This window comes from Acomys russatus, chromosome 3, assembly GCF_903995435.1.
Source record: "Acomys russatus chromosome 3, mAcoRus1.1, whole genome shotgun sequence".
NCBI classification, from domain to species: Eukaryota; Metazoa; Chordata; class Mammalia; order Rodentia; family Muridae; genus Acomys; species Acomys russatus.
The window spans coordinates 79,714,261-79,732,783 of NC_067139.1; the positions used below are offsets into that span (position 1 = coordinate 79,714,261).

The window sequence follows — 18,523 nt, forward strand, 5'->3', positions numbered from 1 at the left end:
ACTTCCGCTCGCTGGGACCCTCAGGAGCCCCGCCCCCGGGCGCGCGGCCTCCCGGAAGCCCTCCGGAGACACCTCGGGCCCCGCCCCTGCACAGGTCACCTCCCTCCACGCCCCCTTTTCTGTCCCGGCAGCCGGCAGGCAGGGAAGTGTCGTAAAGCTTGGCCCAGGAAACTTTACCCGGGGTAACAGGCGAGGCGCTTTACGGCGGCGGCGGCGGCGGCGGCGGCGGCCCGGTGAGAGGCTCGGCGGCGGCGGAGCGGCCGCAGCGGCGGGGCGGCGGCGGCTGCGGCGGTGGCCGAGGGAGAGGAGCGGCGGCAACGGCGGCGGGGAGCAGCGGCGCGGGGTGAGCCGCGAGGAGGGGCGGGTGGGAGGCGGTGACACGGCCGGCGGCGGGGCTCGGGCGGCCGGGGACGGTGGCCGGCACGGCGGCGCGGCGGGCGTGGGGGCGGCGCGGCGTTGGGGGACACTCGGCGAGGGACGGTTTCTGCCTTTGTTCCCCCCCAACCCCCGCCCGGGCCGCCCCCCGGCCCGCCAGTCCGCACTGCCTGGCGCCGGTCGGCCGCCTCTCATGGCCTCCTCTCTCGGCTGTGTCGCTTCTAGGATGGCGGAGGTACCGCCTGGGCCTAGCAGCCTCCTCCCACCACCAGCGCCTGCGGCCCCAGCGGCGGCCGAGCCCCGCTGTCCGTTCCCGGCGGGGGCCGCGCTCGCTTGCTGCAGCGAGGACGAGGAGGACGACGAGGAGCACGAAGGCGGCTGCGGGAGCCCAGCGGGCAGCGAGGCGGCGACCACGGCCAAAGCGCGTTCTTGCCTTCGCTGCCCGCAGCTGCCTCCAGAGCAGCAGCAGCAGCAGCAGCAGCAGCAGCAGCTCAACGGATTGATCGGCCCAGAACTGCGACACCTCCGGGCCGCGGCGACCCTCAAGAGTAAGGTTCTGTGTGCAGCGGAGGCGGCTGCCCTCGACGGGGCCCCCAAAGTGACTGCCACAAAAGGAGCCGCCGGGGGACACCCCGAGGAGAGACCTCCCCACTCGGTCCCCAACAATGCTAGAACTGCACTCCCCGGCCGGCCAGAGGCAGCAGCGGCAGCGGCGGCGAGCGACCCCGCGGCGGCCCGCAATGGACTGGTGGAGGGCAACGAGCAGGATGGGGAGGACGAGCAGGTGCGGCTGCTGTCTTCGTCTCTGACCGCCAGCTGCAGTTTAAGGAGCTCCCTGGTCAGGGAGACCGAGCCCGGGGAGGATCGGACGATACGATACGTCCGATATGAATCCGAGCTCCAAATGCCTGATATCATGAGACTGATCACCAAAGATCTGTCTGAACCCTACTCCATTTATACGTATAGATATTTTATCCACAACTGGCCACAGCTGTGTTTCTTGGTAAGTGGATGGAGTGAGAACAGGGTGAGCCCAGCCGAGATCCAGGCCACTTGGGGCAGGGAGTGTGTGAGGGCCCGGTGTGTGGCGGTGGATGTTACCCTTCATTTTCATAGTGCCTTACAGATGGGAAACGCGAAAGGGCGCCCTTTGCTAGTTAATTAATGGAACTGTGTGGAAGGTAAGAGCTCATGATCTGGGTTGACTTGGTACTGTTGTAACAAGCAGCCACCCTTGTGCAAAGTGTGTTTCACCTGGGGGAGTGGCTTATGTACTGTTTACATTAGCTTCTAATCGAGTTTAACCCTCCTCATCCTCAGAGCACCAAGCAGCGATTTAATTGGAACATGGTTCTGTTCCCACCCAGGCCTTGGTAATAACTAAGTTACAGCCATCGTCAGGGAAGACTGACTGTGTGTGGGGAAACATGTTCGGTGAAGATGGTTGTCAGTAAACTTGCCGCAGGCCACATTGGAGAAGGAAGTTCATCGATTTTGGACATTGTTTCCTTCAGTAGGGCGGCTAATAGTTGTAGTCAGCCTGCTTTCAGGTGTGCCATTGCAGATGGTGTCACTAACACTTCCTGTGGCCGAGAAGCCCGTGAAACTTGAACAGAAGGCCCTTTTCTGGGACGTAGGAAACTTAAGTATGAAACTATTCAAAAAGCCTAAAACACGGGTACCATTGGTTTGTGTGGCCTGTAGCCGACAGAAGTGTTTTTGTTTCCTGTTACTTTGTTTCTTTTTTAATTGTTATTACCTATTTGTAAACCGAACAGATTTGTCTGTTGACTAAGATGAATACTTCAGATACTGTTAGACTTGAGGTGTAAGCTCTGTGCCATGAACACAGACAGCACAATGCTTTCACTAATACTAAACGCAGCATACTTTTTAAGAAGGTGAAGCTCCCACTATTACTTAGTGTTTTAACCTTGGCTTCACTCAGTATTCCTTGCAGTGTGTTGTGACAGGACTCCAAAGACTTGTGGTTGCTTCCACAGTTTGGTGGTAATCCAGAAATACTCCTGGATATTATAGATATTGGTAGTTTGCTAGTTTCCATGCTTATTATACTTAAACTTCATTTTAGAGCATTTGCTTAAGTTTTAGGTGCTATTATGTATTTTGTATTCCAGAATATGTGTGTGTGTGTGTGTGTGTGTGTGTGTGTGTGTGTATGTGTGTATGTGTGTGTGGTCGTTCCCCCCTCAGGGTTTTTAGCATTGTATTAGAATAGTTCTGCTGGACATGGTGGCACATACCTTTAACCCCAGCACTTGGGAAGAGGATCTCTGAGTTCAAGGTCAGCCTGGTCCACTTAGTGAGTTCCAGGACAGCCAGGGGTGTGTAGAGACCCTGACTCAAAAAACAAAAATAATACTTCTAAGACATGTTAGTGCCAGTGAGTATGGGGCAATTCTTAGAACACTTAGAAATGTCATCAAATGCCATTCCTCAGAATTGTGGGTTGATTTAATTGTAAGGTAAGCCACAAAAGTGTGTAATGGAGCCACATTTTAAATTGAAATGGAGCTGAGGATGTGCCTCTGTGGTAGTGGGCTTGAGTCATGTTTTATCTAGGCCTCTGTTTTTCTGGCATTTTAGACTATGGTAAACTTAAGTCTTTTATGTAGACCCCTCTTAATTAACCAGTTAATTTGTACTTCAGCCTTTACTAGCCAAAGTTCAACATTAAATTATGAATATCTAGAAGTTGAAGTGTGTACAGTTAGCTTGCTTCTAAGGTTTCTCATAGGAAAGTGTGGAATAGGAGTCTGGAGACAGAGAACAACAAGACTAGTTATAAAGAAGGCATTACAGCCAGGCCCTTCACATTGGCATGCTTTCCACATTGAGTTTTTATAAATAACATGCTCTTTTCAAAAAACTATCTGAAAGGGCAACCCTAGAGATAATATAGACCCACCTTATTCTTTTTTTGAAAGGAAATAAAGACCATGGTGATGTATAATGTTGAGATCTCTAGCTGTTAGTAGCAGAGAGGGAAAAGGTAGAATCCAGGTCTCCTGACCTCTCATGATGACAAACAAGAGGAGGAGCCATGACATACTCTTGAGGTATGTATGTTATGAGACTTATCATAGCACAGAGTTGTCTCCACAAGGGACAGCTGTCCTTATATGCATCCGTCTCAGGATTAGAATGTTCAGAATGCCCCCAGGTTCCAGGGATAATATGTAGTAGACCAGAGTATGTGAGGTTGAACCTTAAAAATTGCTTATACTTGATTGACTCAAAAACAAGTTTCTTAAAATTCTTCCTACTATTTGTAACAGTTTGGAAAATAGAAGCCAGTACAAATATGAGTCACTGACAGTTACCATAAACTTTACCCCTTTATAGTTAATAGAATTTTCAGTGTCAAAGTCTTTAGAAGTTCTTAAATTTACAACTAGCAATGTACTAGTATTTCCATTTATTTGTTCTTAATTTAACTTTTCTGGTGTCCTCCAGTGTTCTCTTTGTAGTGTTCTGGAATTTGGGAATCTGTATTTTGCACATACACATTTTTCATAATTTTATAGACTTGACAGGCTTTTAGCCTTGTAAAGTTAAAACAGGCCACTTCCTGAGTTTAGAAAACACACCTAGTAATATGCTTCAAAATGTGTGCAGCAGCTTTTGTTTGTAAAAAGCAACAAGTAATTTAGTGATTATTGTAAATGTTGATAAGTAGTTTATTAGGAAAAATTGTAATATTGATTTTCATAATGAGCAAGTCATATTAGATTTTTATTTTTAGATAATATGTACAACTTGATTTAAATATCCCATGTTTTTAAATTAAGGAAACAATGCAGTCTCAAGAATGAATTAACATTTTGTTTGTAAGTTAATTATAACAATAAATTAATAATAACATAATGTTTTGTTTGATAAGTTACGTGGTCAGAGGACAAATATTTGAAATTCCGGGGCAGTTTGAAAGTATTGTCTACCTATACTTAGTCATTTTAGCTTTTTTATTGAATGTTTTTTATTAATTGTAAGATTTACGTGTTTGCATTTCACATGAGGCTAGCGTATTAGGTCAGGGCAGTTGTTTTTTTCTGGCTATATGTACACACATACACACACACACACACAGATATGTGTATGTATGTATGTGTGTATATATATGTGTGTGTGTATATATATATACACATACATACACACACACACATATATCTGACAGTCCAAATCAGAAAATGATAATGGCATGGCTGGGCATGTAGCTTAGTGATGAGTACATGCATGTTATTGGCCCTTCCTGGACTTAGTCCTCAGCTGTCAAAATTGTTAGTTTAGATAACATTTGTCTCTATTTCAGGTCTTAATACAAAAAGAAGTTAAATTGATTTTTTTGTGAATTAAATTGATATGAGTGAGGGAAAAAAATGGAAATAATAATTGTAAGGTGTTTTTGGCACAGAATAATTATGGAATATGACACAATGGGGTGAACTGTTATTGGTTAATGAGTTTAATATTCTTTCAAAAGAATTTTTTTAACCTAGTTCAGGTTTATGTGAAATGGATTAAAATTATCTTGCGTACAAAGATTTTTCCAGAGTTCATGTAAAAAGGAATTTGAGAAAATTTATTAAGTAATAGACTACAAAATGTTAGAACAAATCCAAATTAAAATAGATATTAAGTGTATGCTAGACTTTGCTTACTAATTTTTTGACCAGTTCCTGGTGGTGTTGAAATAGGTATTTCTGGAAAGTTAATTTACAAGACAAATATTGCTTGCTGCGATATTATCTTATTTATATTTCTCAGAATACACTATTAGGACTTTTTAGCAGTTTTGAAATATTTGAAAACATTTGCATTGGTAACACTGTTATATCAAACACTGTTGTTGGCATTATTTAACATTTAGCCTTTAACACTCTGATAACCTGATAGTTTCATTAAAATATAAAAAAGCCATAGTATTCTATTACAGTAATGTAAAGATTGGAAGTATGTGTACGTGTGTGTGTGTGTACATGTGTGTACTTGAGACAGGATCTTGCTGTGTAGAGCAAGCTGGCCTTGAACGTAGGATCCTTCTGACTCAGATGCTTCCACTATAGCCTACTGAGTGGACGCTATTGAATTTCTGGAACCTTTATGATTATGCCTCAGACTTTCTGGAATATCCTGAAAATGAGACCATACTGTGTTTAGTGACTGTAGAGCTAAAGCACCATTTGAGTGGGATCTAAGTAATACTTTCTAAACTGCTTTTTCTGGGGGGAAAAAAAAATAATTGGTACTTTTTTCTTGATCAAAGTTGACTGTCAGGTGTATTATATTTCTCTTTCATTAAATATTATAAAGTGTTGTGATGATCTGCTGATGGTTATCTTGTACACTATTTTATTGTATGCTAATAAGTAGACTTTTCTTTAAAATAATTTGTTCACTTACTCCTTCTTTCCAAAATGTAAACAGGTTTTTATTGCAAATTATTTTAATTATAAGCACTTTATGTGTAGTCTGTAAAAGTTCTTGAGTGTTTACCTTATAGAAATCTTGTCTCCCTGGCCTGAAGGATTAATAAGCATTAAAAGAAAAATCATGTTCTGAAGAAAGTTTGAATTTTAGAAGCAGTAATATTTGAAGAGTTTGAGATTCAGCTTTCTGAAACTTTCTGTGATTGCTGTCTTGTTGTGGAGTTTTCCTGATCTCTCAAAAATGCTGACCAAGGGTCAGTTGCTGTTTTTCCCTTGGTAATTTTGCAGTACCTGATGGCAATGTGTGCTTCATAACTGTTTGTTTATTTTCAAGGCCATGGTAGGGGAGGAGTGTGTAGGTGCCATCGTTTGCAAGTTGGATATGCACAAAAAGATGTTCCGCAGAGGTTATATAGCCATGTTAGCCGTGGATTCCAAATACAGGAGAAATGGCATTGGTAAGGAAAATGTTATTTCACAAAGGCTGAATAAATTATTTTCATTTTTGTGTTTTGAAACAAAAAATTTAAATGTCAATATGCAGGACCAAACTTAAAGGTAAGGGAAGAAAAGTGTTATTGTGTAAAAATTATCACTGTGTGTCTGTGTGTGCACACATGGTTACACAGGCGGCTGAGGACAGTGTTGGGAGTCGGGTCTCCTCTCACACGGGTCCTAGTGCTGAAACACAGATTATCAGGCCTTAGAGGCAAGTGCTTGTGCCTACTTGGTTATCTCTGTCCTTTAGTTTGCTTTTGTTTTTTCAACATATTTTTAAAACATCCTTGAGAAAGGTTTTATAAGTTAATGTTTTTGAGAGATTGTCTTTTTAACAAGTAGCAGGCGATTAGTTTTTATCGTCAGGGTTTTTAAAGAATCACATTCAGAATTCTTTGTATTATACTTTAGTACTGGAGGAAGTAGTCCTGTTTTTATAGAGTTATGAGGGCATTTTATACCAGCGACTAGTGTCAAGTTCAGTGGACTTTAACCAAGCTAAATTTATGGAGTAATTGTTACCATTACCTAATGCTAATCATCAAGCCTGTGGTAATTTGAGGGCCTCGAAGAAGGTAATTATCTCTTCCTACTCTGAGATTTGAGATTCGTGTTCCTAACCTTTCTTAAAAGTTGCATTCCTTAGGTTTTTTGGTTTTGTTTTGTTTTATTTGTTTTGTTTTAAATGTTTCTGTGTCTGTGTGCATGTGGTAAAGTGTAGGAGTGGAGGTCAGAGAACAGCTTTTGGAGTCTTCTACTTTGTGGGTCCCACGGCCCTGAGTTTGATCCCCTGCCGAGCCATCTCTGGGTCAACTGTATAATATGTTTTTTATCTGTCATCTGAATCACTCAGATGGTTTGAAAGCTGGTTGTTAGAGCCCTCCTTGAGAATCGGCCTCGCCTGGTAGGGCTGAAGCTCTCCCTGCCGACTGTTTCCTAAGCCTGCGTAGAACTGCTGGGCTAGTGTCGAGGACCTGCTGGTTCTTGTTTTCACAGTGGAGAACCAGATGGAGAAGTGCTTTTGGGGACGGGTCAGTTCCGGGATGCGTTTGAGTTAAGTCAGTGTTTGTGAAGTAATAATTGGTGCTGCTCCTAGTACTGTTAGCAGTTTTAAAAGAGTATGGATGTGACTGTCTAATACTCATATTTATGACTTTGAAAGTCAAGATCGTGTCATGAGAAATCCCTGTAAATATGTTAGGGTTTTATTTATTTGACACTGGGTTATAGTGCCCAATCTTTCATTAAACTACCGGGTTCAAACAGATATTCCTTCTAAGTGCCACTTGTTGCACTAATTTAAGAGTTAACAGACTTTGTTTTCAGATACTGTTAACAGTTATCTACTAAAAAATTTGTAATTAATTTTGTTTTAGAGACAACTTTCAAACTTCGCTGCTTTTACAAGAGTTAAGGACGCAGGAGAAACAGTAGTATTCTTGATCAGCAAGTTCCAGTGGTAGAAACCATTGTTTTAAGGTCACATCCTAGCTTAGCCTTGTTATGAGATGTGTACACACTCACATGCCTGGTTTGAAAAGGAAGAGATTGTAAAAATAAACTTTGTCTTCTTTTGAGACAGGTTCTCACTATGTAGCCTTGGCTGGCCAAGAACTCTGTGTAGACTAAGTAGGCCTTTAACTCACAGAGGCCCATCTATCTACCTTGCCTCCCGTAATTTGTCCTTCTTAATATCAGATTTGGCAGTAATTATTTCTTTTTAATATGTCAGATATATATGACTGAAGTATGACAAACCTTTCTAGACATTTACAGACATACCACCCACATCAATGAGAGTGCCTGGCTTTGTTTTGCCAGGCTCACTAAATTTTACTGCAGCTGCTTTTGTCTTGGCCCCCTGTGGGCTAAGCGGTTTTTGTTATGTTGTCTAGTGCCTTGTTTCCAGAGATTTGGATAACATTCAGCTAAATCATCTCAGGTCATTCAGTAACTTCTTGCTAGCTAATAAAATTCTGGGTTACTCTTATCTTCCCTTTTCCTTCTTACTTTTTCTAATATTTTGTAACAATAAAACACATTCGTGCTTGGAGCTAATAATTACACCTGAGAAAAAGGGATGTATCAGGAGGTAGGTCTTCCCAGGGCAGCCTTACTGCTATGTGCAGGTTCCCTGGGCGTCTCCCAGCTGAGATGTGGTTTATTTGTCATTCTACCTACATTCAAGATAAAACCTAATATTTGACATTTCTTTGCAGTTATGATTATCATAATTTAGATTCTTTAAGAAATTAATTATATTTTTCCTTCATTAATACTCAGATCTATATTCTAGGTACTAACTTGGTAAAGAAAGCTATATATGCCATGGTTGAAGGAGACTGTGATGAGGTGAGTCTTTAAAAGTGTTTAATCCTGTTATCCTGGGCCGGATTCTACTGGATGGATTTTACAACTTCCTATAGTAATAATACCAAAAGTTTAAATGCAGATGTGGAGAAAATGCTATTTTGTTTAGAAGCAACAAATTGTGATCTAGAGTAAATTTTAAGATAATGGACTTGAATTTATTTAGAATACAGAGTGAAATCTAAACACATTTAGTAAGATTCAAAAGTCATTTAAGTTTTTTTTCTTTTTAAGTGAAAACTGAACCTGTATGGAGGACTTTTCACTCTAGGAAACTGTCTCTAATTGTTAAGTAACGAACAGCTTATTTGCATATTAACGTAAGAACACATCTCTCTTCATCTTGCCATCTGTAAATTCTTTATTCCTAAAGCACTTATGTGAAATAAACACGGGATAACTGACGTGTTAGCATTGTACAGTGAGTGGGGACATATATATATATATATATATATATATATTGTTGTTGTTGTTGTTGTTGTTGTTGTCTTTTGAAACAGGGCTTCTCTGTGTAGCCCTGGCTGTCCTGGACTCGCTTTGTAGACCAGGTTGGCCTCGAACTCACAGTGATCCGCCTGCCTCTGCCTCCCGAGTGCTGGGATTAAAGGTGTGCGCTACCACCTGAGTGGTACAATTTTCCCTGAGTGGGGACAATTTTAACCTAGAGGGTAGATGTCTGTCTTACAGCATGACAACTAAAAATTGTTATTGTATTAATTTAGGAACAACACAAATGACAATTATCTTTTGAAAAAAGTTACCTTTTTAGTCTTTTGAGACAGTCTTAGTATGTAGCCCTGGCTGGCCTGGAAATCAACTATGCTGCCCAAGCTTGTTCTTGCCTCAACCTCTCAAATGCTGGGATTAGAGGCTTGTACCACAGTTGTCAGATACGCCAAATTCAGTGATTTGTTTTCTTTGACTTTAATAAGTGTTTTGAAACTTTGTTTTGTTTTTTATTTTTGAGACAGGGTTTCTCTGTGTAGCCTTGGCTGTCCTAGATTCCTTTTGTATATCAGGCTGGCCTAGAACTCACAGAGATCCTCCTGCCTCTGCCTCCCAGAGTGCTGGGATTACAGGTGTGTGCCAACCCGCCCAGTTTGATAACTTTTTAAAGTGGAGGATTTTTGTTTTATTTTGTTGTATGAGACATGGTCTCTATTTCAAGCTGGCCTTAAACTTGCTATTCTCTTGCCTCAGTTTCCAAAATATCAGGCTTATAGAAGTGTGTCCTAACAAAGGTAAAATTTATAGTAAGTTAAAATAAGAGCGCGCACACGCACACATACCCTGTGTTTACATAGCTCCTCCTACCGTCTTGTTCCTCAACTATGTCCTATCTACTTTCAAATTTTTATTTTCATGCAGATACAATAACTTTGTAGGTTTTACAAAGTCACTTAGCAGTTTGGAAAAATCTTTGAGTTGATAGATTATATTTTGATCTGCTACTGAGAATTATTTCTTGTGAACAGAGATGCTTAGGGCCAAGAACTACATTGTTTCTGGGATTAAGCTTTTCATGAGTTAATATTAGTCCTTGCCTCTGAGGCAAGATATGTACCTGCTGATTAAGTGTTGAAGTAATACTAGCTTTTCTTCAAAGCTTCTAAGATAGGATTTGGAGATTTTGGAAATACGGTGTTACTCTATGGTTAAACCTTAATTTTATAATATATTTTAGCATTGAATGCTGTTTGTTTATCTATTTAATGTGTGTGTGTGTGTGTGTGTGTGTGTATTTATGTATATGTGTGTGTGTGCGCGTGTGTGTGCGTGCGTGCGTGCATGTAAAGGCCAGAGGCTGACATTGGTTGTCTTCCTTAATCATTTTCCACCTTGAATTTTGAGATAGGGTTCAGCTGACCTTAGTCGCAGGCGCCTTCCTTATTTCACTAAGCCATCTCACTGCTCCATACTATAAGTATCCTGAGTGAATGAATGGTTTGGCTCTTTTAAAGAATTCAGTATGAGAAACCTTAATTTCTTATGCCTCTTCTGTGGCTGTCACTTTGTGTGGAGCTATGTTAATTCTGCTTTTGACTCTTGTTGTCAGGAACAATAGTTACTCTTTTCATTCATCAGCTACCTAGTCAAGGTCCAAACGGAGCCAGATAACAGTGGGCACAGCCTGTTCTCCATGGGCTTCCAGACTACAGGATTGCTAGGAGAATTCACTGTAATTGTATTTCTCTGTTAAAGAGAATCAAACTCATTAAACTTCCTTTAAAAAATTATTTGTGTGTGTGTTGTGTGCATGCGTGCGTGCAGTGTCTGCCTGCCTGCCTCCTGGCTGGTCAGCCAGCCAACTAGCCAACTAACTGACTGTGTACAGGTGCTGAGGAAGCCAAAACAGCAGGCCCCTTAGAACTTGAATTACACACAGTTGTGAGCTGTTTGATACTGGTTCTGGGAACTGAATTGGGGTCCTCTGTGAGAGCAGAGCAGTACATGCTCTTAATCCCGGAGCCATTTCTCTAGCCCCTAATAGTTTCTTTAGGCTCAAAAAGCCCAGAATTAATTTTTGGTTTCTTATGTCATGCTTCTGCGTAAAGTAAAAGAGAAGCTTTGTAGTAAATTTCCAGTGTGAACCTAGATTAAAAAAAATATGTTTATAAGAGTTGAAGTGTTCGGGAGGCAGAGGCAGGCGGATCGCTGTGAGTTCAAAGCCAGCCTGGTCTACAAAGTGAGTCCAGGATGGCCAAGGCTACACAGAGAAACCCTGTCTCGAAAAACCAAAAAAAAAAAAAAAAAAAAAAAAAAAAAAAACCAAAAAAAAAAAGAGTTGAAGTGATAAAATGCTGCAAAACAGTTACTTTTTTCTTAGCATATTCTACTATATGCTAAAGAAGTAATTGAGTGTAGTAAGAAAATCTTTACATTTTAATTAGAGTAGCCATTGTGTAATTTTTTTCCTGTATAAATGGGCTTAATTAATTTATTAGGATGGTAACAAGCCAGAATTCAGATCTGTTTTTTTGAAGATTTTATTTTGTTTTTTGTGTATGTATGTGGTTATGCCATGTGTGTCTTAGGAAGCCAGAAGAGTGACTCTGGGTCCTCTAGAGAGCAGCAAGTGTTGCTAACTGCTGAGCCATCCCTCCTGCCCTAGAATTCATTTGTTAACCACACTTAAGTTGTATATGTATAGCTGTAGCTACCCTTACAAGCATTTAGAACAGCGGTCCTTAACCTATGGGTTGCGACCCTTTTGGAGTTGAATGACCATTTCACAGGAGTCCTATATCGGATATCCTGCATATCAGAAGTTTACATTATGATTTATAACAGCAACGTTACAGTTACGAAGGAGCATTGGAAACAGTTTTATGGTTGGGGGTTACCACAGCATGCGAACTGTATTAAAGGGCCATAGCATTAGGAAGGTTGAGAACCACTGGTTTAGGATATATTACGTTGCTAGTGATTAATGAAACTGGACTTAGATCATCTTGCCCAAGTGATTAGAACTTCGTTCACTGCTTTATCTTCCTTTGAAAATAATGGGGAGGACTGGAGCTTGGGTACTGTGAAGTTCCAGCTTATACTTGAACTCCAATTTGTCCTTGCTTTCTTAAAGATATATAAGCCTTTTGTTTTTATGTACATCTGCACACCAGAAGAGGGCATTGGCCTGGGACTACAGCTGTAGATGGTTGTGAGCCGCCAAGTGGATACTGGGAATTGAATTTAGAACCTTTGGAAGAGTAGCCAGTGCTCTCAGCCAATGATCTCTCCATCCCCATGACTGGTTTTCTTTCTTCTTTTTCTTTCTTCCTTCCTTCCTTCCTTTCTTCCTTTCTTTCTTTCTTCCTTCCTTTCTTTCTGTGTATACAGTGCTCTGCCTGCATGTACACCTGCAGGCCAAAAGAGGCCATTAGATCACATTATATATGGTTGTGAGCCACCATGTGATTGTTGGGAATTGGACTCAGGACTCTGGAAGAGCAGCCAGTGCTCTTAACCTTTGAGCCATCTCTCCAGCCCCCTGATAACTGGTTCTCTTGAGTTTCATTAATCTGTCAAGTATGGATCAAGGTTCTCAACCTTCCAATTGCTGCAACCTTTTACTATAGTTCCTTGTGTTTGGTGACCCCTCCAACCATAAATTATTTTCATTGCTACTTCATAATTAATTTTGCTACTGTTCTGGATCATTATTAAATATTGTTGGAGATAAGAGGTTGTCAAAGAAGTGTGACCCTCAGATTGAGAACCACTGATATAGATAACCATGTCTGTTTCTTGAGGTTGCTGTTTAAATATAGGTATCCTTTAAATTTTTTTCACTATTACTGTGAAATACGTTAGTAATTTTGCATTGTGGCAACATTAGATTTTTTTCAAGTTAAATTGCCCTTTATTAATAGTTGTAATTAGATGTTCACCTAATAACAAGAATTTTCCAAGAGAATTATTCAGATTTGAAAACTTGCTCTAGTATAGCATTTGTTATTAAAACTTAAATTTTGTTTGTTTGTTCATGGCAAGTTTTCACTATGTAGTTTTGGCTAGCTCAATGCTTGTAGAGATAGATCTCTTTCTTCTGCTAGGGTTAAAGGTGTATCTCACCATACTTGTGTATAGCTTCTGGTTTCTTTTTTTAAATCAATTTATTTTCTTCATGATTTGTATATAAGTCTCCCTAGAAACATTTCCACTTGATACTAAAGTAATTGATTTTGGAATTTTAAAACTTTGGGTTTAGCATGTGATTTAATTTTATTAGTTACTTGCATAGGCCTTTGGATGCTGCTTTCTCTTCAAGTTCTCTGGTCGTCTGCAAACGAGTTAATACTTTCAGTGCATATGCAATGTATGTCATATAACGAAAGGTACTAAGGACTCTTTTAACAAATGGGAGAGCTTTCTGTGTTTTTGGGCAGGTGTTAGGTGCAGAGGAGGCAGCTGGAAGGTATACAGTGAGCCCTACCTTTGCTTAGCTCGCTGACTAGAGTGATGTAGTTACCAGGCGTTGGAGTGTGCCATAGGAGCAGCACAAAAGGAGAACGCAGTACACTGCCTCTGTTAGCAACCAGGCCAGAATCCAGGAGGGCAGGGAGACTGTTCTTCAGACCTAACCTGGAAAATGTATCTAGCTTGTGTGTGGGCCACATGTTTCAGAACAGCTGTGAGTTTGGCCAAACATGTTTGTAGATGGTGTCATATTGCAGTGTTAAAAGCTTGGGTGTCTAAAGAAGGTAGAATAGGTTGTGGTTAGTTCCACTGACAGTTTAATGCTGGACATGAAGAAGAAGAAGGAGACTTAGAGTGAAACTGGCGATGCACATGGAAGCCGTATCTTGATGGGCCTTTTGTGTCTTTTTAGATAATTTTTAGATCATTAAGTTTATTTTAAGGACAGAGTTAGAAAGTTATTTTAGTTACGAAATTAATGAAGGATCGCTTGTAGAAAATGGGAGATTTTTTGAACTGTTGGCATTTTAGGGTACTGTCTGTGTGGAATAAAAATAAGAGGACCACTTTGTGGGAGAATTTACGAGGGAGAATTGACAGTGCTCAGTGCTTGGATGGGTATAGGAGAGTGGAGAGCGAAGAGTTCAAGACTCCTGCGCTTCAGGGTGAGGAACTGAGTGGTAGGATGGAGAGACTCTTCACTGAGATGCAGAATTGTGCAGGTCCTAGTGGTTTGGGATATAGCAAATTAAGGTGCTATCTTTTTTCTCTGTCTTCCTCAGCATAGAACAGGAAGATCCTCGTGTGCTTTATAGGCGCTTTGTTATGATTTTGTTTAGTTTTACTTTGCCAACACCCTACCAGGAACTGTGGCTCAGTGTGTTGATAGTTCTCAGTGACACAGGTGAGAATCAGTAGAAAAGACAAATAGAGCAGCACTTAGAAAAGTTGAGAAGGAGGAGAATGTTTAGGTAGAGGAGGTAGAAATAAGGAGGGCACATAATTTCCAAAGTATCAGCTCTATATTGTTCAGTGATACTCCAAAACACTCAAATGGAACCTAACGCTCTGTGATCCTCTGGTAAGTTTTGGTCTGAGAAATATCTAGACTGCTGGTTCTCAGTGATATCCATTTCACCTGGTAGTTTGTTTAAAATTCAAAATCTTGGGTCCTGTGCTAAGTGCGCACGCGCGCGCGCGCGTGTCTGTGTGTGTGTGTGTGTGTGTGAGAGAGAGAGAGAGAGAGAGAGAGAGAGAGAGAGAGAGAGAGAGAGAAAATTATAGGCATACAAGTTGGAGAGAGAGAGAGAGAGAGAGAGAGAGAGAGAGAATTATAGGCATACAAGTTGGAAGTCTGAGATGAACAGAAGAAGATATTCTTCACTTGTTTTCGTCATTTTTTCCACCCCCTTATTTTTCCTAATTACTACTGTGTGTGTGTGTGTATTTATGTAGTGTGAGTACGTATACCATTGCATCCATGTAGAGCTCAGATAGCTTTGTAGACTCAGTTCTAAAACCATTATGTGGCATCTCCAGTGAAGCTCAGGCTGCCAGGTTTGCTCTGCTACACCTTCACCTGCTTAGCCAGCCCCAACTCTTATTTTTTTGGAGCAGGGTCTCCTCATCTAACCTGTAGCTTGCTGATATGGCTAGACTGACCAGTAACCTCTGTGGATCTGCTTGTCTCCACTCAACCTCACATCTGACTTTAAATGGGTTAGAGAGGCCTGAACGTAGGTCCTCATGTTTGTGCAGCATGTTGTTTACCCTTCCCAGCCCCCAGCAATCTTGTTGTAACCATCCCCGAGGAGACTGATGTTTAAATTCTCTTGGTCTAAGTTTAACGAATTTTTTTCTGCAAAAGGCCAGATACTAAATATTTGAAGCTTTGCAAACCATGGGTCTTGTGACAACTGCTTATCTTTGCTCTATGTCAAGAAAGGAAGCCATAGGCATGTGCACATATAGGCAGAGCCATCTTCCAATAAAACTTAGCTTTTTCTTTCCTTCCCTCCTCCTTTTCCTTTCTGACCCCTCTTCTTCCTCCTCTTTTCCTTTTTCTTATTCCTCCTCCTTTTCCTTCTTTTTCTTCTGTCTTTCTTCTTTCCTCCCCCACCCCTGCTTTTGATGCTTTGCTGAAGATTGAATCCAAGCTCTCATGTGTGCCAGACAAGCACTCTACACTAAGCTGTACCTTAACCCATGAGGAAAACGTTACCTGTGGAAATGGACAACCTTAGAATACTTGGTTCAGTTCTGTAGTTTGCAGACTAGGCTCGACTCTAGACCTGTGGTTCTCAGCTTGTGGGTTGCAACCCTTTTGGAGGGCACAGGGGTGAGGTGTGTACCTTTCACAGGGGCTGCCTAAGTCCATCTGCTTATCAGATATTGATGGATCCTAACAGCAGCAAAATTATAATTATGAAGTAGCAATGAAAATAAATACTTTTATGATCTGCTGTCACCACAATGTGAAAAACTAAATTAAGGGGTTATAGTATTAAGGCTGAGAACCATTGTGCTAGATCAATATGGTAGTTGCTACCAGGATAAATAATGACAGGCTAATATAACAGGAGTTAGCGGTCAGTCTTAAGTAATTTCAAGTATTGGATGACTTTCAAAATTTTTGATTGTTGATTTTTTTCCCCCTCTTTCTTTATATGTCTTTATGTGTCACCTTAGATTTTACCACAGGAAAATAGTTTTGTTTTGCAGGCCAAGTCCTAAAATTTGAAACATCACAAAAACTAGGAGAAATGTTCTCAGTGGTTTTCATGTGTCTTGACTCAAAAATAATTACTGTTACCATTTTGATATCTTTTTCTGTATACCGGTATTGTTTTATCATAATTTTTTAACAAATCAAATTTAATTTTAAAAATGTTTGATCTGATCATATACTTTGTCAGTTTTAAATTATGAAATTATAACTTAAGCTTTTCCTTTTTTGAAGGTTGTTTTGGAAACAGAAATAACAAATAAGTCTGCTTTGAAACTTTATGAAAACCTTGGTTTTGTTCGAGATAAGAGGCTGTTCAGATACTATTTAAATGGAGTTGATGCACTGCGACTTAAACTGTGGCTGCGCTGAGAGACTGACAGCAAGGAGCGGCTCCACCACATGGAAGGGACTTTTGCATGCAATGCAATTTGTGAAGAATTGCTTTGCAGGTGGATTTAGAGATTCCCGTGCAGCTGTTATCTGTCAGTGTCCATTGAGTGTCGCACAATATTTGTTGCACTTTGGCATGGCGCATTTGTTCTGAATTAAATGAGATTGTTTTAAACTTCAAGAGTTCTTTTGGTACCAACAGGATGTGCCAGTTAATAGCCAAGATTTGTTCATTTGCAAAGTCTGCTGACAGTGCTATTTACATAGTGACCATTTTATCACAGAACCAGTAAGTGGGACATGGTTTTTGTCCTTAAAGAAGCCAACGTAGATTGTAAAAGTCTCTTAAGTATGCTAACATTTCACACAAAACCTGCCATAGTTTTCTGAAGGGGGTGAGGGAAAAGCTTCAATTTAGGTTTTATTTTTTCAATATAAAAATTTCCATTCTTGAATATTAGTACCTCAGTGATTAGTGGATGAAGTGTAGAGTGGAATTTGTCTTACAATGAGTAAAGATGACAATTACATTGCGTCTGCCAGTGCCTGTGTAGATAAGTATTCTTGTCTTCATCTCTAGTTTTGAATGCATGCTGCCTTTTCTTTTTCTTTAATACCTTTGCAAGCAATCTTGTTTTTATTTAAATTCTAAATTTGATAATAAATTATTTCAGATTTTTTTATAATTTGGACAGTTTTTCCAGGTGAATGACAATGGTTTGCTTTAGATGTCCTTTTTTCCTTACAGTAAGAAGCTGACTCCTTGGGAAACAGAAATGGCTTACTGGGATGGAGCTGAGAATTGCAGGATTTGGATGCACTTTTTTGTTTTTGTTTTTTGAGAATGGGGACTTTTTGAAAAAGAATAGAAAATTAATGTAAATTGATATGATTTTATTTAATCAAAATGATTGCTAAGCTGTGAAGAACAGCTTCTGTAAAGTAGCTCGGGGTTTTTTGTTTTGTTTTTTTACTTAATTTGAATTCACATTGCTTCCATTTCTGAAAACACTTCACTTTTGGTTCTTGATATTAGAAATGAATTTCAAGGAGCATTGTATCTGTTTTAAACTGCATTTACTTTCTTTTCACCTGAGCAGATTCTTGGGGGAACCTTTGCTTTGTTCCTCCAGAAAAAAAGGGAGGGATGGAAAAAAAAACTTAATGAGTTCTTTGGGTTTTCTGAGCAGTCAGGTGTTTATTAGTTAAAATGAATTTTGGCTAATCAGTGTAATGTTAACAAATTTTAGCTCTTTGTTTTGAGTTGAGTCAGTAAATCTGTGATGCATAATTTATTTAACTAGAAAACCTAAGCACTCGTAAGGAAATAGATTCATTTTCTGAGAAATGTCTTATAGGAATCTGGCATTCATGTTGTTATTTTCAGTTGAAGATGCTTTTCTTCTGCTCTAGTACTTGGTTTGAATTTTATTTTATGGCTGTAATTACTGTACTTTAAAAAAAAACCCTACCTCCGTTAACAGTTGGTAAAGGCCCCTTTTCAGGAAAGTTTGTTGCTTTTTTTTCCCCCCGTTTTTTTGTTTGTTTGTTTTGTTTTGTTTTGTTTTTAAAGGAAAGCTGCTCTTTGCTCAGTATAGTATTTTGAAAGTGAACATGGTAACAAGTACTTTTAAAATAAAGATGCACAGTTTATATTTGAAAATAAAAACTTCCTGCTGGTGGGATCATTTATAGTTCCTTATTTTTAAGAAAATGTGTCTTTCCATTTTATATTGCTCTTTAAAATTTAATGCAGAATACTGGTAATATTAAAAATGTGATGACCACATAG

At 40.1% G+C, this 18,523-nt stretch overlaps 1 protein-coding gene across 2 annotated transcripts; it reads left to right on the plus strand.

The window, feature by feature from the left end:
- Positions 1-288: 288 nt before the first annotated feature.
- Naa30 (N-alpha-acetyltransferase 30, NatC catalytic subunit) lies at positions 289-18,246 on the plus strand. 2 transcript variants are annotated; one of them, XM_051142972.1, is made up of 5 exons: positions 289-343; positions 601-1,381; positions 6,163-6,286; positions 8,623-8,678; positions 16,573-18,246. In XM_051142972.1, exons 2-5 carry the CDS (start codon positions 602-604, stop codon positions 16,708-16,710), a joined length of 1,098 nt encoding a protein of 365 aa, XP_050998929.1. In that variant the 5' UTR covers positions 289-343; position 601; the 3' UTR covers positions 16,711-18,246. The 2 variants fall into 2 exon arrangements, with proteins under 2 accessions (XP_050998929.1, XP_050998928.1); XM_051142971.1 differs by lacking the exon at positions 289-343 and having other exon boundaries at positions 506-1,381.
- Positions 18,247-18,523: the final 277 nt, after the last annotated feature.

Bases quoted from the DNA above. Each gene is read 5' to 3' on its own strand.
- Naa30 (XM_051142971.1), top strand. From the start codon at position 569: ATGGCCTCCTCTCTCGGCTGTGTCGCTTCTAGGATGGCGGAGGTACCG. The intron at 1,382-6,162 runs GTAAGTGGATGG...TTTATTTTCAAG, and splicing joins GGCCACAGCTGTGTTTCTTG to GCCATGGTAGGGGAGGAGTG. The intron at 6,287-8,622 runs GTAAGGAAAATG...TCTATATTCTAG, and splicing joins ATACAGGAGAAATGGCATTG to GTACTAACTTGGTAAAGAAA.